This window comes from Schistosoma mansoni, chromosome 1, assembly GCF_000237925.1.
Source record: "Schistosoma mansoni strain Puerto Rico chromosome 1, complete genome".
NCBI lineage: Eukaryota > Metazoa > Platyhelminthes > Trematoda > Strigeidida > Schistosomatidae > Schistosoma > Schistosoma mansoni.
In genome coordinates, this window is record NC_031495.1 from 33,821,907 (window position 1) to 33,844,342 (window position 22,436).

At 30.1% G+C, this 22,436-nt stretch overlaps 1 protein-coding gene across 1 annotated transcript; it reads right to left on the reverse strand.

Moving 5' to 3' along the window:
* Window positions 1–4,641: 4,641 nt before the first annotated feature.
* Smp_142560 (putative insulinprotein enhancer protein isl) lies at window positions 4,642–22,181 on the reverse strand (the record flags this gene model as incomplete). The annotated part of the gene is made up of 5 exons (XM_018794158.1): window positions 4,642–4,655; window positions 7,371–7,956; window positions 19,195–19,398; window positions 21,359–21,768; window positions 22,166–22,181. The coding sequence occupies 5 exons, from the start codon at window positions 22,179–22,181 to the stop codon at window positions 4,642–4,644; spliced, it is 1,230 nt and encodes a 409-aa protein (XP_018648598.1).
* Between the last annotated feature and the right edge of the window lie 255 nt (window positions 22,182–22,436).

Sequence of the window (22,436 nt, forward strand, 5' to 3'; positions counted from 1 at the left end):
ATTTACTTTTCTGTACTATGAATAGTTACTTCTTTGTTTCCACATCGTTATTGTTATTGTTATATCCAGTGTCGATGATGATGATGCTGCTGCTGCTGCTGCTGCTGATGATGATGATGATGATGATGATGACGATGATGATATCTCCTTATCATCTTTTCTTTACTCACATTAATTTTCCGTCAAGTTAGATCCACCTAATATTTTGTACAGTTTAATTACCTTCTCATTTTTATAATTTTTAATGTAAGTAGATATTATTTCTAGTTTTGTAAATTTAAATGATAGATCTACAAGGAGACCTATAAAATACAAACCAATGTGATGCATATATAAACACTGATGGGAAAAGACAAAGAAACGATTAACTGAAATTTTTCTTTTGATGAAAGTCTTTTCACTTTTTCCGTCGAAAGGAATCATTAATTGTGATAATCATAATGATAATAATGAATGAATAAATAAATAAATAAATTGATGATACCTTTGGGGAAACTACGACGAGGATGAGAATAAGGTAAAACTTATAGAAAAGATCTATTAAGATGTAAATACAAAAGATGAAATAATGAAAGGTAATTAAAATGTAAATGACATTAAACAGTGAACAAATATGTATATTATTATTATTCAATGAGAAATGGTTAATTCAAATTTACATTTAGACAAAATGACATATTTATGAGATGATGTAACCTTTTTAAAAGTATAATAGCTCATCATTATCTTGATAAATAATCTATTCATAAATTTATTGGCACTGTCATGGTTAATCGATGTATTTTAATGGAATGGATTTTTTTTCAGAGTTGTTTCTTTCTTGTTTTTTTTGTTTTCCTTTAGAGTAACTAACTTTCTTCTTGATGTACTAGGTTGAAAGATTAGAAGAAACATGTACAAGGTTTTACAAAAAAACCTTCATGCTACTTCATAAATTTGAAATATTCATTAATAGTCAATGTTACTTAAGTCTTGATTGATTCTAACAAAAATTGAGACTTCGATAAGATCATAGATGTGTTATAATAGTAAGTTCCAAGAAACGTTAAACTATATATTACTCAGTGAAAAATAATGGATCATCATATAGAAAGTTAAAACTAAGTTTCAAATATTAAACGTATTAACTTATAATCAAGATTTATATTAGAATAATTATCTGTCATCCTGTTATTTATTACAACTAAATTTCAAATTATGCTGATGTTAGCTACTCAGACACTGTTATTGTAGTGAACGAGAATACAATTGGGGACAATCGAATGTATTTGAATACAAATTACAGAATCTCTAAGTAAAATCTGATAACAATAATGTAAATACTTCGTTTGCAAAATGTAAATCAATCGTCTCAGACTTTATTGTTCTTTCATTTCCACACTAATCATTCTTTGTTCTCATTCTCTTTTCTTCAATCTTCTTCACCGTTTACCTCCAGCTTTTTCACTTTCTATTGATGATACATACTATCTATATCTGTTGACATCGGTAGCACACACCACATTACGACTGAATTTTATCTAGTTGTGAAAAATACAGGCTGAAACAACGACAGCTAGATAAGTATAAAAAAATGGTAACTTCGAAACTCAGAAAAACACAAGAATTAAGTAGTATATTCAGACAGTTTATTTCATTATTTCTAAACAAACTCAAGCTATTTTCATAGTTGTTTGAACTTCATAGTGACTGTTAAATAATTAGAAGCTTCGTGTTGGATACAATATTTAATTTCATTGAACAGTTTACGATTATGATAACGCTATACTACCTAGAGTAAAATATCTATTCAGTACTTTTTCGCTTCCAACATATTTGTAATTGGCGTTATTTAACAATGAAAATTAAACTTAAAAGATTTCAATTTTGCCGTATCAAGGAATAAAGCCAAATTTTATAAACTCTATTACTCTACACTGTAGTTACTTACACCATTATCTTACAATTTTGGTAAATTTGAGTATTAAACTCATTAAAAAAATGTTGATTGATAATCTGAAAGTCATTTTATTGAAATTAGAGAAAAAGAGGATATATATAAGTGGGGAGGTCCAGTCAATATTAAATTAATCTATATGTTTTTCTAATGAATATTTGTCAAATAGTAAACTTCTTTATAATTCGTCAATTGTTCCAGTATTATTTAAATCTTCATAAATTATAAACTAACTTATTGTGAATTGTTTTACTCAGATGTTATTAGATGGGGGTTTTGTGGAGATTTTAGTAATTTTATATAGTTGAAATCATGAGTCAATTGAAGTTAGATCACCGTGGAAATCTGGAAGCACAGGACTGCCGTTTCGTCCTATTGTGGGACTCCTCAGCAGTGAGCATCTACGATCCCGCCTCTCGAGATTCGAACCCAGGACCTATCAGTTTCGCGCGCGAGTGCTTAACCACTAGATCACTAAGCAGGCCGGCATCCAACGGTGTTAATGTTTAACTTCAACCAATCCACGAAGTTGAGCGACACATCCAGCATTGTCTTCGGTGAGTTACTATCTCACGACAGACCTGGTTGAACTCCACTGGTCATTGCTTCTCACTAGAACTCCAGGAAATACCTAATGGGGCCAGTCACTAGTGAGCATATGATCATTATTAGAAGGGGGTTTTGTGGGGATTTTAGTGCTTTCAGGTTTTCCATGGTGGTCTAGCTTCAATCGGCTCATGATTACTCAGATTTGTCTAATAAAAATATTCAGTTATATAAATAACAATATTTATAAATCATAATACTTTTCAACCCTATATTTAACAGATATAGTCACTAAAGTTATAAGTTTAACTAATAAAGGTATTTGTGACCGCTTATCTGGCTTCTCATATTCTGATCAAAGATCTTCAAGAACAAAATATTCAGGATATACTTAACCGGTTGATAATGTAAATGAATACAGTAAGTTTACTGATAGTAGTGTATACAAGACTATGATAAGAGCTTGTTTTAAAAAAAAACTTTCTACAAACAATTCATACATACATAACAGCAAAATTTTGATATGACATCACCATTTACAAAACAAACATACTACTAACTAATTTAAGTAAAATGTTTTTTTAATTCACTCAAACAGTTAAGCAGAATTTATCCAATTTAAATAACTCAACTATCTCAAGTGTATCAATGCAAGCATCCTACATATAACCCGATGAGCAAAAATGTTAAACAATTATTATTATTTTCTTTAACCTATTATGACCACGATTGATCAATCAATTTATTTACGTAGTTCAGTAGAATAGAAAAAAGATATAATTTATATTTAAGTTAAATTGACTTCTTCAAACAGTTAACTGAGAACTTGTTTTTTGCATTACTACTGAAATGTTATGGAGCATGGAGCATGTGAGTTATTCGATATTTCATAGTATTCAAACTAACATTGATCCATGGTTACAAAAAAAGTGACTACATTTTATAGACACCTATTTATTTAATGCTAGATAACTGTCATTTAGATCATTTCATCAATTGATTTGAAGAAGAAATATTTATCATTTCATTTGTAGACCAAGAAATAAAAAAGATTACTGATATACTTTTGTATATACACATGTACATATATGAATTTATGTATACATTTGTACAATTAGACATATTTACTAGTACATTGCTATTCAATAAATTTTCCCTTCTATTCATCAAATGAATTGTATCTCATATAATCTGTCTATTTTCATCATTTATGTATACATACATTCAGTTAATTCACTTTAGAAGGGTAAGGGAGAGAGATATCGTAACAAATCAACATTATATAGTTTTTTTCTCTAACTCTCCTTTTTTTAAAAAATTCGTTTTTTTTCTTCTCTTCTAATAGTAAATTACTACCAAATGTTAAGTAAAAAATATATATGCTCTATTCTATGTATTTATTCACATCTAAGCACCAAAATTATTGTATAGTTTATACTTTGTAAATTTCATGTTATAAAAAAAATAACGAAAACATACTAGGGTATTAAAGGATTGTAATTTCAGTAATAAAATAATGTTAGAATATAGTCTCCATATGTATGTTCCTGACATATAAAAGAACATATATATATATGTTCCTAACGCCCCCAAATGCTCTGGTACGGCCGAGAGTAGGGAGAGTCCGCTCTCCCTCTCCAAATGCTCTCACATGGCCACGCGAATATATAGCCTCTGCCAGGGAAGTCCTACTCACTGCCTTCTTGTGACGGGGGTCTTGTTTACGAAATTGAGAGGACGAAAATCGAATGCCCGGCGCTTTATCTGGGTTGGTGAACACGAAGGGTTCACCTAGGGGAGTTGGAAAACCCCGATTCCAAACCAATGGTGCACATGGATTCCAGTATCCTGAGTGAACAAATGGCGTATGAATCAATCGTTGGTCACCGACTACCATGTGACTGCATCTCCTCACGATGCTCCACTGATTGTGGATCAGACCTTTAGGTCAAAGGCTCTGGGTGTGGCCCCTTAAGAAAACCACCTGTTTCAGTTCGGGCACCTGGGCAGTATCACAGCCCTCACACAAATCAAATGAGATTTGTGGGGCGCATATGTATTTCGTGCTTCCTTGTACCAATATTTATGTGTTTAAATAAATAAATAAAATAAATAGATAAATATGTTCCTAACAGAGTGATTTATGTATCAGAATCATTTTAGACAAATTCATCTAAGAAGAATAAGAACAAAGTGTGCACCAGCTATGTTCGATGAGCCTTCAGTAGACCTGAGGGTGCGTATTTAAAGTTAGCGTACCACGTATAGCTGTTCTGTGATATATATATATATATAACTCAGCTAACAATTTAATATCATCGGAGTATATATATATATATATATATATATATAACCATTCTTGTTTAGCTCATTTATTGATAGGTATATTCGTGAAGAAGCATTACTTACTATTCGCATAAGTAATTTCCATAATCCAGGCATTACAACTATATTTTAATATGTTGTAGACTTTGTTTACTTACTTCCCTAGTAAATATGCCTAGTTTCAGTTTATGGTTGATGCGTGTTATATTTGTGTGAGTTTGTCATTTTAACTTTAAAAACGCTTACATTTCTTCTTCAATATATCTTTAGACAAAATTAGATCAAGTTACATTTAGGCAAAAGATGATCCGGACATAATTTTGTTTAAAATATTCATAGATCACATTTAATTTATAATAACTTTATATATACCATAATACTGATCAAATGAAGATCTCTTATAATAGATAAAATGTAATCTCATTCATTTATATACTAATCAGTTTGATTAATATGCGGACTACAGTGTAAAGTGGGCGGCCTATACTCTTAATGAGGGGTAACAGGCGTAAGTAAGTAGGTAAGTAATGATTAATATGATCAGAATTCTTATAATCCAAGATCTAATTATTTCAACAACTTGAAGACTTAGTAACTAAGATTACTTATTATTCTTAACGATTATAATAAAGAACTAATCATCTATTTAAGATATTTATCATTAATTCACTTACTAATATTTTTACTAATCAATTTTTGATTTTACCTAAATAACTCATTTATTTTTTTTATTTACTGGTTTAAATTTACAGATTAACTATCAATACTTTTATTTTCTCTATTTGTTGTATAATCTTTTTTTGAATAATGTCAATTTTTTTCATGTATTTCTTTTCCCTGTGCCATTTTATTGATTCCATCCTCAGCAGTGCTCATCGCGCGGCGGGATCGTGAATGTGCACTGTTGAGGAGTCCCACAATAGGATGAAACGGCCATCCAGTGCTTTCAGGTTTTTCATGGTGATCTAACTTCAATTGACACATGATCTCAACTAATGATATTGTTTTATTTTAAATGAAAAACTTTGAATCAATAGACTAAACATTCAAACATTTTATTGATTAATAATTTACGATCAATAATATCATCCATTATTTCAGAATTTGGATCTTTCTTTATCCAATGAATATTTCACAAAATCAATCACTTGAAAATATATCTATGACGTAATTAATTAGTTATTTTATTAGTCATATTTATTGATCAAAACTGTAATATATTCACTTGGTATTGTTTGTTTGAATATTCCCATTTATGTTAAGGACTGTAATCGATTAGTCTCTTATTGGTATATGTGCATACTGTGCGTATTGCCTCGATATAGCCTTAATTCGCAAGCATTATAAACAAAGATGGACAGTGTCTAGTAGTGGAATTCAGGACGCGCGTTTCATCCTATTTGGGACTCGTCAGCTGGATGTATCTGAATCTAAGAGTTGATGTTCATTCTGAGACTCGAACCCTGTGCCGTTTGCTTCAAACGCCATCGCGTTATCCACTTAGCTACTGAGTCCTGATAGCCACTTGCTTGTGCAATGGGGTGAATTTTGAATTCACTTGGTATTGTTTGTTTGAATATTCCCACTGATCTTTAGGACTGAAATTGATCAGTCTCTTATTGGCATATGTGCATACTGTGCATATTGCTTCGATATAGCCTTAATTCATTTTTGCTTATATTATATTCACTATTAAATTGTATACCATCATGTTGTGTAAATTAATAATTCATTTACAAATATTCGAAAATTCAATTTATTTAAATAGATAAACAAAGTTACAAATCCTGGAAATATCATCCATTTCCATAAAACATTCTATTCACATTATATTGTCATTATGAACGAAAAATATGATAACAAACCAATATATTCACTTTCATCCACTGTTTTTGGGTAACCTGTCAATTGAAAGTAACTTTCACTTCTTTACTGTTTAATATATCTCTTTAGTAAAACAGAATTTACATACATTTTTCTTAAATACAATATAATACCACAATACAGATTAGTAGAGACCAAAAAGACTTGAAATTTAAAAAAAGAATTTTCAATTTGTTACAATTCAAGTTAATCAAATAAACAACATATACGCGGTTTGTTTGTTTGGGTCTTTTTTTTAAATTTTTTTTAGGTCATTCAACGTACTGAACAAAAGTTGATACCTTTATTATGTCATTAAATTTGTTATCAAATGAATAGTGAAATGTGCATTTTGTGTCTGTGAGTTCATATGTATATATATATATATATATATATATATATATATATATATGTATTTGGGGAATACAATATCAGTAATTTGAGGAAATTGTAATTTATATTAGTCTAATGAAATGTTCACACTGTCAGACTTCTGTTATTGTCAAGAATTCGAATTATTATTATTAAAATATTCTTACTAACTGTTGAAATGATGGTGTTGAGCGTTCATTTAAAAAGTGGGATTGATTCATATTTGTACTACTATTATTAGTAGTAGAATTAGTATTAGTGGTAGTTGTAGTATTAATAACAGTAGTATCCAAATTATTACTATTTGAAGGAATTAATAAACTGTTACTTCTTAAATGATTTGCTGATGAGATATCATTCATCGTTGTTCCTGTCATTGGTAAATTTAATGATGAATTACTAAAGTTATTTGATTGAATACAATTGAAATTTTGTCCTGATGATGATACACATGTAGGAGTAGATGAAGTTGACAATAAAGATGGAATTCCTGTTAAGGATGATGTTTGTAATAATGATTGTGGTAAGGTTGGAGGTGGTGGGATTAAATTTGACATTGTTGGATTTAATAAGCATCCAGATGAATAATTAGTGATTGGGTGATCATTTAATGAATTTGTATGGTAATTTATTAATGAATTCGGTGATGAAGTAGATAATGAGGTATTTTCAGTTGATTGTCTAATCAATTTATTATTTGATTGATTTAATGATAAATTAGGACTATGTGATCGATATAATCCATTAGTTGATCGTGAATTTAAATCATTTTGTACATTTTGTGTATTCCAATATGGTCCTGGGATATGATGTACATCAATACCGGAATTTGCACACATCAAGTTCACATCATTACGAACTGGACTTTGTGCAATCAATGAAATACCATGTAGACTACCGGGACGTCCGCCATTCTGAAAATATACGAATAGTGTAGAACACTAAGAATAATGATAGAAGAACATAAAGACAATAATAATATATTCATTGTTAAATTAGACATAAATTCCTTATATCAAGAAGATCTTAACCATAAATTCCAAGAAAAAATCGTTTGTCTTCTCATTAAATTTAGCAACAGTTCGAACGAACTTCGTTTTTTTAAAAACAACACAACCATAGATTCAATATTCAATCTACTCAATCAATATAAACAAACTACTTACAAATAAAAATGATGATAATAAAAACTGTATAAATATAAATTCACTTGGTATTGTTTACTTGAATCTTCTTATTGTTGTTTAGGACTGTTATTGATCAGTCACGTATTGCCATATGTGCATACTGTGCGTATTGCCTTAAGTCACAAGCTTTATAAGCAAAGATGGATAGTAGCTAGCTGTGAAATTAAGGACGCGAGCTTCGTCCTATTTGAGACTCGTCAGCTGGGTGTGCCTGCCACACCCCAGAGTTGATGTTCATTCTGGGACTCGAACCCAGGACTGGATTTCACTGTTAATCCTTATCCATCTTTACTTATACTGTATAAATATGTCATAAATTGAGTAAAGAAAGAAATAATTAAATCAGTGGAATATTGATTTATGTCCTAATTATTATATCTATGTTTGATTAATTGTATTTGTAAAAATTGTTTACGAGTAGAATGAAACTATTTTTTACCATTTGATGAAATATTTGATTTTAAAACTGACTTCTATCAGTCGTAAAACAACCAAAAAAGTGCTATAAACAAATCGATTTGATATTATTACTAAAGGATTATTACGAAATCAGTACCTTACTAATATTTAATTGTTTAAAACTGAATTTCAGATTTCTAGCAGCTTATTTATCAAAAAAAGTCAGGTTATAATGTCAGTATAAACTGAAACTAACCGAATGAATTACTGAGTAATTTTATATAGTTGAAATCGTTAGTCAATAGAAGCTAGGCCACCATAGAAAACCTGGAAGCGCTGGTCTAACTTCAATTGACTAACGATTTCAACTATATAAAATTCCTAAAATCTCCACAAAACCCCTTTCGAATTACTGAGTAATATTAGATAAAGACTCATAAAATCGGTTACTGATTATAGATATATCGAAATTTTTATTTTATGAAAATTATTCCCCACTATTTTTTTCACTCTTTATCTAGTTCACTTTGGATAAGACTTTCTAATATAGTTTCTAAATAATGAATACTTAATCCGATTCATGCATATTACTGACTGTAAAAACATTTAGATTATGATTATTTAATTAAACATATGTTCATCTAGTTAATTGCTATGTACTCTCTTGCTATCTTCTCTTGCATATGTACATGCGTATACACATAAATACTCTTAAGGAACAAAGAAAAACATGAAATATATATAATATATACTACATTGTAGAATGGAGTAGCATGAATTCTGTAGAAAAGGAGAGCAAGGGAAAGAAAGGGAAGTTTTACAAAGTATGCTCATTCACTCCACCTCATGTATATAGTATGAAAGAAGTCAAACTATAAGAAATAAGGTTAACTTTAAAGTATTCATGTTTTCTAGCTTCACTTTAATCTCGTCTATATTATAATGAATTATCACTGTTGTATATTATGGCTTATTGAAGACAAATAAAAGTAAAAATTTGACTATAATCAGTGAATAATCTTTGCTTAATCCTTTATTCTTCTATTTCTTATTTTATATAATACACATTATGCATACCTCTATATGCAATACATGTATGTGTATATTCATGTTGGTGTATGTGCACGCGCATACGCGTGTGTGTGTATGAATAGCTGTCTCCTTACGAACTTTGTCATGTTGTGCAATTTCCTGTATTTTGTATGATTGTATAATTCACTGGTATACCAAATGAAAAGAGAAGAATAACAGAAGATAAAAGAAGAAACAGATAGTAGTTAAACAAGCAGAAAACTTGTCATTGATAAAAGAACAACATATCACACAATTCACTACTACTACTATATATATATATATGTAATCGGTTGTTTAAAAATACACAAATAAAAATGCTTATACTTTCAGGTATACTTTCAGGTATATACACAACAGAACATGGAAGATATATATTTACAACCACTCCTGCATTTAGACAAGTAACCTACATCAAATAATGGAATGAATATTTAAATAGAGTTTATATCCGTAAAGATAACTTGGTAATAACCCCTTCTTATCAATGATTTGGGAAGAAAAAGTAATAATAATGATAACAATAATGAGTACTATCATTTTTATTGTACTACTAAAGGGAGGGGAGTCGACCAACGTAGTGGAAATACAGACCAAAGATGAAAAAAAATTACAAATCTATGAATAAATAGATGGATAAACGTAAATGAGAAATAAAAACCTTTTTTTCAGACTAGAAAAAAGAAAAAAATCCTTTTAATTTTCTACTTAATGTTTTTTTAGTAAAAAAAATGTTTTACAATCTTTTCCTGCTCCTCATTTTACCGGTACATACTCATAATGTATAAAGTAGTATAATTCACCATTAAATATACAACTATTTGATTGTTCTAGAAGAAATAATTAATGGCAATAGTATTAGTGCTTTCTTTCTTTTTTTCTTTCTTTCTTTAGTTTAAATTATTTCCTTTTTGTTTCCCTTCTATATGTAAAGATTAAAATACAATTAAATTATGATACAGATAGGCGACAGAGTAGAAAGCATAGATAGTTATTAGATGGGGAGAGATATACAATGATTGGGGTATACATGTGTATGTATGTAATATGTGGTTGACAAGTAGTAACAATAATCTTTCTAAATAGTTTTTTTTCATCATATAACTTTTTACAAACACGAAAGATTCTTCTTACTCAGTTGGAATTAGAAAATACGATTCACGTTTCTTATTCCTTTAAAATTGTATATTTAAACATGTTACATTTGTAATACAGTTTTGTTTTTCTCTCTTTCTTTTACTTAATATTACATAATTCATCAACTACACAAGTGTTTAAATGTGAATACAAAAATATAGAATAAGCCCATTCTGGTTCATTTTGTCAATCATAAATAAATAATGAAATACCATCAGTTATTCCATAGTAATATACTAAATTTAAATAATAAATAAACATGGTGATAATAAAGAAATATTTTAAGATTAGTGAACATATGTTTTATTGATGAAGGGGTTTTTGTGGAGATTTTTACTAATTTTTTTTAAAATATATGGTTGAGGAGTCCTACAATAGGACGAAACGACCGTCCATTGCTTCCAGGTTTTCCACAGTGATCTAGCTTCAATTGACTAATGATTTCAACTATGTTTTACTGATGTATTAATGAATTACATAGTTTCTATTGTTGGTTACAATTCAAATACAATGAAAAAGGTGTAATTTCAACAACAACAACAAAAAATAAAACAACATTGTAGGATACGATGAAGACGTATATACGTATCTAGTCAAAAGCTTATTAAAATTCAAACCTTGAAAATAGACTCCAGGGTTATTATACAGATCTCTACAAATAAAGAGCAGAGAAGTATTGATCTATGAAAATAATCAACTGGGCATCATGATGATTATTAAAGATTGTGATATATTACACACAGGTTGATCACTATAGATTCGGAAAACTTAGTTGACTTTTGCCAATTTGAGTTATTTGTAGCATGAGTGAAATAAATGTACTACGCAGACGTCCTGTCTGTTTCATTCGATGATTGAAAAATATGGTCTATTAATGTAGGAATTATGAAGTGGTTGCAGATTTTTTATCAAAAGTGATTTTAGAGCATTACTTGTTTACCTTTGGATAAACGAGTAGACAATTTTGAGGTTAGGTATATAGCACTTAGCAAAAAATGTCAAGTGGTTGATGGAGTTGTGAAACTTCCTTAAATGAAGTGGTTGGAACATGTATTAAATACGTACAATCGCTGCCTAACTCGATGCACGATGTTAGGCAGTTTCAAGAAAGCTAGATGTAATCAAGCCAAGACGTGACATCAGTCTATAAAATCATTTATTACTAGCCTTATCCATGTTAGTAAATTCAGGCTACTTGGTTGAGGTATGCGCGTTAACCGAGGCCAGTGGTTAGTAATGTTAGGTAAAATAACCCGTTAGTGTTCATAATGGCGTAAATGAATCCATTATTTACATTTCTTTAGATATTCAGCTGCAATACCGATTCGTAGATACCTTTCCATTACTTCTCGAATCATATTCTTAAGGTTGTGTAAATAAGCTTTTCAAAATAAAATCTATGATAACCATCGATGTCTTGGGTGCACACTGTTGAGGAATCCCACAATAGGATGAATTGACCATCCATTTCTTCCAGGTTTCCCCTGGTGATCTAGCTTCAATTGATTCATGATCTTAACTATTAAAATTACTATAATATCCACAAAAACCCCTTCTTATGTGTACTTGTTTATTTTTGATAAAATTCATCACATCAACTCATGAGATTCAAAATTAAATATAATGACCAAACAAAAACAATAACCATCAGTAGCCATATGTATTATCTTGAATAAAATTACAAAACTCTATAAGATTACTTACTGAAAACTTATGATAATCTAACTTATATCATTCAAAACAAACTACAAATTGCATTTATAAATATCAACTTATTACATAATGTAAGTTAATGACACTGATTACAAGTTTAAAGTATGTTGTTAGTATAAGTTTTTAGAAGAAGAAAAAATACTAAATCCACTTAGTATTACTTGTTTGAATCTTCCCATTGATGTTAAGGACTGCAGCTGGCCAGTCTCTTATTGGCATATGTGCATACTGTGCGTATTGCCTCGATATAGCCTTATTTTATCTTTGCTTACAAGAAAAAATACTGTTGATAATTGAATAAATAACGATAAATAATCGGAAAATCAAACAAGTACCCCTGGTATTTCATTATAAAATAAATTTTAGAAAATGTCAATCTCTTAGTCTCATATTTATAGATTGTTGTATGTTTATCGATTTACATTATTCGTTTATTCAATGATTGGATTCATTGAAAATCTCTTCAGTATTATTATTTTCATAGTCTTCTATGAATATCAATACTCATCCATTTATTTTTTTGTATTTTTCTTTTCTATGGTAATTAATAGAGGAGGGAATGCTTAATTCCTGTAATTTTACGAATGTGACACTTTGTGTATTTATATATATTATAGAATGAAAATTTGCATGTGCGTGTGTGTGTAAGTGATAAAGTGAGAAAGCGTACTTGTTTATCTGTGAGAAATTAAACTTAGAAATAGAATATGTCAGTGAAATTAATCATTTAAAGTGAAAAGTATAAATATCAATTACAACAAATAAACGAAGAGGATTACATGTAATGACAAAAGATTGAAATTTAAACTGTTAAAGAGAAAGAAAGAGAGAGTATTGTGAGTCAATGAAAACATATTTACAGAAATGTATTCACATACTCATCTAAATATGTATACATATAAACAGCTATATGGAAAAAAAAGAAAGAACATGGACAGCAGAATCTTGGAGGACATAAACTATCCCTTATTGAGAAGAGTAGAGGTGTGGTGAAATTGGAAAGAAATAAAAATCTGTTGCAAACAAAACAGTAAATTAACGACCACAAAATAATTTTTTTAAAAACACACACACAACTAAATAGACGTCCTCATTTCAGGCCCATTATGACCTTTTGTTGAATTACTCTTTCTTCTCTTCATCTTTTTTTTGTCTAATCTGTCAGCTGGTCACTTTTACCCACGCCCACAAATGAACAATTGTATAAAATAAATAACAACCTAATGAGTGAGCTGCATGTATAGGTGCCTACATAGAAATAAGTATACAATTTCCCTATTTCAGTATTATTCTCATTCATGTTAACAAAACAGTTTAGATGCTTTGTTTGTTTCCTTGTTGTTGTTGTTATTGCAAATGTTATTTTACAATAAAACATTCTCTCCAATTTAGTTCAGTAAATTGAATGATTTACATTTCAAAATGATTTGAGAGAAAAATGATTTTTCCTTTTTTTTTCTTTTTTTCTCATTTTCTGCTAGTTTTTTTAGTCTAAGTTCTTTTCTTACTGAAATCATTAAACGGATTTCCATTCTTTATTGTGAAAAAAGAGCTAAAGGTGAATAGGAGAGATAGGGAACAATTTTTTTCAACAACAACAAGAAAATTCACTGATTTCTTTCATTCTATCAGAAATTGTTCTCTAAATCATTTTTGGTCATAGATTTTGTTCAATTCTATATCGTAGATTGGAATATATATGGTATGAGTCTATGGTTATGGGAATATGTACGTGTGTTTGTGTGTGTGTTTGTATATGTCTGAAGCATGTGAAGGTCAAATATGTTTAAAACTCACTTAATTACTCTGAATAGGGTATGAATGAGAACTGTTCGATTGAACACTGAAATTGACAGCTCAACATCAATCATCATCAACATTATCGACTGTATTAACCTTGTCCATCTTGATAAAACTAACAATAATAGATGGTCAAAACAACAGACCGAATTCTAGAATAATCATTAGAACCTAATGACCAATATTATACTACTTGTAAAATCAATGTGTGTAGAAAAGTATACAATAAAGAAAAGACATTGAGGGAGATTAATTTGCTCGAAATAAATAAAACATCATCAAACGATGAATAATTTGCTAGTTTCGAGTTAACTGAACAAAGACAAGATAATTATTACAAAATTCCCACTAAACCAGCAAAATAAATAACCGTCTTAAACTAAAAGGTAACTACCTTATGGACTAAAGTTCGAAAGTTTTACTGTTATACTATAATCATTGAGGTTAGTCAAGTTATTGATGATACAATTAAACATTTGTTGACATTGGTTACAGATCTCTATATTATCAGAAGGGGTTTTGTGGATATTATAGTAATTTTAATAGTTGAGATCATGAATCACTTGAAGCTAGATCATCATGGAAAACCTGGAAGCACTGGATGGCCGTTTCGTTCTACTGTGGGACTCCTCTATATATTTAAAGATTACAGTTGAAAATTTTGACGATACAACGATTAAGGGTATTGGACTGATAAATATAATCGAATGTAGATTAATAATAATCAAAGTAATTATTCGAAAATCAAGCTGTTGCTACGGGGCATAATATATAAAAAGAGGAGAAAGAACTATCAAAATATTTTGATATATGGTCACTAATATAATAGTTATGCAAGAATCAAGAGACGAATGTACAGAATAAATAAAATACAAAAATGGAAGAAATACGAAAATTGTTTACTAAAGTTCTGCTACAAACTCCGCTATACCGATGGCCATGGTAGCGAGAGTGGGTGTACAAACTTCTTTTGGATACAAAGACTCGGTTTGTGAACGTGGATTACGATGGCTTCAGCTCCTTTTTTTTCTCAAATGTCAAAATAGGAATTTTCACTATAATTGAATGTCTTGAATTCAATTTTTTATCTGAATATGGTTAAGCATTGTTGAACTAGAATGGAGCAAGTGTTTTGATAGTGCTTAGTTTAAAAATGATACCAGTTTTAGATAAAAAGAAATACAATCATATTTCGTTACCAGATGTCTAAATTGATAAGCACAATATCTAATTTGTAAGTATAGAATGATAATTATCATTTAAATTTACAATTAACTTGAAATAGTTCAGCCAGTACAGTTGAAAATAGATTTCGATAATTTTATATAGTCTCACGAGGCAGGATTATGGATGCGCACTGCTGAGGAGTCCCACAATGGGATGAAACGGCCGTCCATTGCTTCCAGGTTTTCCATGGTGGTCTAGCTTTAATTGACTCATGATTTCAACTATATAATATTTGAATAGTCTGAAATCAGAAGAAAGTAACCCAGATATGTTATTTTCTATAATGGTTCCCTAAATACATTCCGTTTATAATAAACAATCTATTCATATTTAAAGAAAGTGTTATGTTCTCGCTACCATAGAAAATAACATCATATAATAGTTATTTTAACATAAATGAGAAAACAATAAAAATGATACCATTAAAAAAATTGATTGAATGATTCGCTTAATCAAATGACCAATCAATGTTATTAGTTTCCGTTGCTAATTAGTATTACCAATGTTGTAATGACATGATATATTTATTTCAAGTAAAAAGAGGAAACAAATTTAGCCATAGTTTAAAGTAAAATATCAAATAAATTTAGAAATTTCTAGATTCATATCAGAACGGGTTTTTGTGGATATTATGGTAATTTTATTAGTTGAATTCATGAGTCAATTAAAACTAGACCATCATGGAAAACCTTGAAGAAATGGGTGGCTGTTTCGTCCCATTGTAGGACTCCTCGCCCACGATCCCTCCTCGCGATATTCGAACCCAGTACATTTGGTCTGGCGCGCGAATGCTTAACCTCTAGACCACTGAACCATCCAGCATTCAACAGTGTTAATGTCTAACATCAATTGATCCACAAAATAATTGAAGTAACACTTAAGTGCTATTGATCACTAAACTACCACTTCTGATGATATAAAAAAAGATGTACTCATTACAAATTTTATTTCCCTGTCTCTTATTCTTATAATATCACGAATTCTGTATAGTTTATCAAACTAATTTATTATACTTATTTTAATTCACTTGATCCCATAATAGCACAAGTAGTCACGTTTTAATTTATCCACTCTTTTAATGCATATATTTAAGCACATATGTATAGTTATAGATATATGAATAGTTGAAATAAGGGCAGATTAAATCAGATTCTAATATCACTACTCATATAATTTATTTAATTGAGTATAAGTGAGAATAAATTTATTTTTCTCTTTTTACTTGAAATATTCTATCTACCCATATCCAGCTTATACTTATTGTATAAATTATATTTTCCCTCTGATCACTTGTAACTTAGATGGGTATTATTATTATTGTTAACAACATGCCTTATTTAATTGCGTAATCTAAATCATAAAACTCAACGAAATCAATTACTTCCACTTGTTAACCTACTTGACTATTTTCTATCAATTTTTTCTTTCATAAAATGATGAAGAGAATTTTAAAAATTTCTAGGGGGTAAGGGTAAGGTAAGGTGGGGTAGGGTGGGGTGGAGTGGGAGTGGTAAAAGTTGATTTAAAATAAATTATGAAGAAAACTTTAGTAAATTCATTCTATTCATAATTTATTTGGAAAATGTATCTTGAAGTTAATTTTCATTGAAGTCTGAAATCGGTTGAAGAATAATTGAAAAAGCAAGAGTATAAGAATTAAATTTTCCTAGGTTGGACGTTTTCATTACCATACACCTTGTAAATAAAGTGGAATTCAATCAAACCATACCTTTCATGATTTTAACTTAGAATCAACAATCTACATCAACCCTTTTGTTTTCTAAATTTCAGTGTTGTTCACAGGGGAATATCTGTTTCTTTTTCGTTATTTTAGATTCAGTAGTTAACTTCATACAACTTGAATAGATATCTTATCAAACGAGTAGAAATATCAATAAATACGGACTCAGAGATTCTAATAAAGTAATCACTGAGAGACCTAAAGGCCCTAGGTTTCATCCCTCGTCTCATTGAGGGTATGAATCACAGAAGAGTTCCATAACAGTAAGAAACAAATGTTTAGTGTTCTCCAGTTTCCATTAGTATCCGAACTGAGTTCACTCTGTGATAAATGAAACTTAAAAATCACACAAGCCTTCAAAAAACCATTTAAAGTAATCCAGAATAATTTGATTGAAAATAAATTTAATAGGGATTTAGATGATTTAAGATAATCTCAAGCGTCAAAAGTCAACCATCAATAGGAATCCAACGGTTTTAATGTCTAAATCTAACCAATCTTCGACAAAAGCGACTTTCATCCATCGCGTGCGATAGACAACTGTCTCACATCCGAAACCAGTTGAACTGCAACTGACACAGATTCCCACTGGAACCTCAGAAGCAATATCTTAAATCTGGTCACTGATGAGCACATGATAATTACAAGATAATTGATTTATGAATTAGGTGAAGTTAGACATTAATACGGTCGAGTCTCAACTCAGTGGTCTAAAAATCAAGCGTTCGTTTTAAACTATGGAGATTTTAAATTCTCTACAACCATTCATATAACTGAATTTACCTTGGTTACTTATCATAAATCTAAATGACTAAAACATCAATATTAGATCATTACTCTAATACTTTTGATAAATAGGAAGCTTGAAATTAAAACTAAATAGATATGTCATACCTCTTTATTTTCAATAAGTATAACCAGTTCAACTTACTAATGGGATTTTAATCATCAACTATTAATTACCAGATAATTAGTGAAAATTTAAAGACATCTTGCATCTGATTTCTCTATATATCGAACTAGAAATAATTTTTAAACTATCAGTATAATTAATAAAATGACATATCTCTTTGATACTAAGATAAAAAGTAGGAATCATTAAGAAGAAATTGGGGAAATTCACTATAACCGAAAATACCAGTCAGAAGATAACTTTCCTTCTAATTTGAATATATGAAGATTAATTCTAGTTCATTTCAAACATTATATTGTTGTGTATAGCACGATGAGATTGCTGGAATTACCTCTGCAGTAAATTATCCCGATGAGACTCAAATAAGTTTTGACTTCATTGAAAGTTCAACTAGGTTAAATTGCTCAGCTGCACATAATAACCCAACCAACTAATCAATAATTTTAACACCAAATGTATTTTCTAGCTTACTTTTACATTCTTTGATGTTGTTGAGAGAGATTGAGAATAACGTTTAATGAACAAGAGAGCAGTGCAATATTTCACCAAGTTAAACATTCTTCAAAATAAAAGCTTATTTGTATTACATCTAGAGAATTTATTCCATAGGTAGTTTCAACCATCTGATAGAGTTGTACATTACAGTACTTATTAAAATAACTAACTGATTTCCATACTTTTGAGTTGATAAAAAACCGTGTATAAAAAATATGTATACCGATATAACGGGAGAGCGGAAACGTCTTCTAATTTCCACAATATACCACTAGTAAACGATAATACTACAGGTGACTGGGATTATCAACCATTAGACTAGTTTATTGGTTCTCCCTCAGTACCCAAGTATATTTCCTTTCACTAACCATACAACACATAAAATGTGATCATATATCATATTTCACCATAATATTTTAGAAGTAAATTAACAAATAATTAAATAAGAAAAATTTAATAGTTGACTTACCTGTTGATGTTGTTCCATTTGTTTTAATAATAATTGTCTTTTTTTATCTTTACATCGTTTATTTTGAAACCAAACACGTATAACGCGTGGACTTAAACTTGTCATTTCAACTAATTGTTCTTTCATTAAAGCATCTGGTCTTGGATTAGCAGCATAACATGTTCTTAAAGTATGTAATTGTTTTTCATTTAGTACAGTTCTAACCTATTTTACGAAAACAGAAACAAAAATACAAATCAATTCCCCTTTTGTACAGATCAGAATTCTATCCTATTTTAAGTTTAGAGTTCATTCTATTGATGTATAAGGTACTAGAATAAAATATATTCTTTAGTATCTATTATTTTTTAATCAAAGTTTTCATCCTAGTTATAATACATGAAATTCAGATGTTCAATTCTATGTAAATTTATACATGTGTACTGATAAAAATTATTGCCTCCAAATGCCTTGGTATGGCCGAGTGTGGGGAAAGTCCACTCTCCTCCAAACGCTTTCACATGGCCATACGCTTACAACCACTGCCAAGAAAGTTCTACTCACTGCTTTCTCATGGTATTACTGTTGCTTACGAAACCGAGGGGACTAAAGGCAAATGTTCAACGCTTTAACCGGGTTGGTGGACACAGAGGGTCCACCTAGCGGAGTTAGAAAACCCTGATTCCCAACCACTGGCGCATATGAGTGACAGAATCCCATGGGAAAGAATGACGTATGGACCAATTGTTGGTGACCGTCTACCATGGGACTGCGTCTCTTAACGTTACTTCACTGTATTGTGGATCAGATCTTTAAGTCGAAAGCTCCGAGTGTGCCCCCCTAAGAAAATCATCTTTTTCGGTCTGGGCAACCGGGCAGTATCACAGCCCACACATATATCAAGTGACTTATATTGCGCATATGTATTCGGTGACCCTGTGAAACAATATTTATGTGATCAAATAAATAAATAAAATTATTTTTTAATAGCAATGTAGCTGACTATGAGAATATTTTTTTAATTATATGGAGACCTCCACAAATTTGATAAATGAGAAATATTTTCAAGATGACTGAGATATGTATGCATTTCTTTATAAGTAGGAATGATTAGTCAACGGAAATTAAATAATCAAATACTTGATAGTCACATCAATCGATTTGAAATTGTTCACAGACATAATAAAAACCTAGAAGAATAGTATACAATCAGTTTTCGATATATCTTATGTTGCTCCCATTTATTCAGCGATCATTGATTCATAACGTTAAGTGCTTTTAAGATGTAATTCAGCTTGAGTATAGTTATAATCAAAGTTTTCATTTCAGTCATAGTACATGAACTTCAGACGTTCAATTCTATGTAAATCTACAGATGTGTTCATATAAAAATTTCACAATCAAGATGAAACAATTGATCAGTATCTTTTGGTTTTTAACAGTTTTACAGATGACTTCAGTCAATGATAAAAAACATCTTGATACGACAGAAATATTTTTTGACCAGCAAAGGTAATAAATTATTCAAGCGTTAAGCATTTGATTCCCTACAGTATCTTCAGTGAAAATGAAAAACTTTTAAGCAGCATTTTGAGCAGAGATAGATGGTGTTTAGCTGTGGAATCCAGGACGAACGTTTCATTCTATTTTTAACTCGTCAGCCACATGTACTTTCACCACAAAGTTGATGTTCATTTCGGGACTCGAAATCAACATCATTCGCTTCAAAGGTCATCGCGTTGTCCATTTAGCTCCTGATACCCATTTGGCTTGTGCAACAATTTGAATGTTAATTCATTTTTGTATTGGTTGTTTTCCGATTGACGCTTAGAGCTGTAATTAATCAATCTGTTCTTAAAATCCTTGTGACATAATGACAATATCGAGGAAATTTGCGCAGGATGCACAGTTACCAAAAATGACTTATCAGTTGTAGTCCTAAACATCAATGGGAAGATTCAAACAACTAGTATGAATGAACTACTAAGTAGATTTTCATTTTTCTTGCTTTCATCTACTGTATTACATGTTTGCTTCTTGTGATTTACATTCAAGTACTCAGTAATAAGGTCAAATGCCAAGTTTTAAAAACAATATTTGCAAATCTTAATATAATTCGTTATTAAAACATTATATTCCTGAAAAACATTATCAAAGTATATTTTTGTAAATTTTTTATACCTACCCGAGTTGTTTTTTGATCTTTTGACCGTTTACTTCCACCGGATTTTCCTGATGATGGTCTAGATCCAATACCACCGATTCCACAACTGCCACTATTCAATCCACTAGTACCACGTGATATAACTACACTATGAACTACTTCATCACCGAGACCACTAGTGACACTCGTTCCACTACTGCTTGTACTTCCAGTGAGACTTCCACTACCTCCAGTATTGATTAAATGACTTTGATTAAAATTCCCATACAAATTATGATTTAATGCAGCGTTATTAATAGGTAACGAATTGGATCCATTTAATGCTACACCATTTTCAGATAAACCAGTTGTATTCGATTCACTCATACCAAGTAAACTGAAATCTTCATCTTCACGGCTTAAATCATCACTGCTATCTGACATTGGACTATCTGAAATTACGGTGACGATGATGATGAAAAAACAAATGTGGGGAAAAAAAGAGAAAATCATGTTAGTGTTTTATTCAAAAAAACTATTTGACAAATTCATTTAACAAAAAGGTGAAGACTAGAATTTTTTAACTTTTTCTTGATTGTATTACTCTTAATAGTTTTGTTGGAGTAAACTATTCAGATATATATAGTGAAACATACTTGAAAATATTCAAATGATGATCTAAATTTTCGCTGACATGTTAACTATTCTTTTCTTTATAGATACATAGAAAATAAACTTAACATATGAATCCTGTAACTGTATGAAGAGCTTTAGAGTACAGGAGCAGAAGCCACTTTTCCCATCTACGTGATTATAAAATATCTTACTGTTTTTATGAATAATACATACCCCCTTCCATTTCCATCTTGTACTGTTTCAAGCTCCGGTGTGTCTGTTTAGTGTTTACTAATAATAGGGTTAGTTACAAATACTTTTGGTCACGAATGACATTTTACTCGTAAATTTGTCTATTTTTCCTTTCATACCGCTTGATCTGATCTATCAGTGTGATACGTGATTATTTAATTTCAGTCGTTAAGATATGTACAGCCACAATTTTAGATCATATCATGTAGAGTAATTTAATCAATCACATACAGTTTTCATAATTTTATTCTTC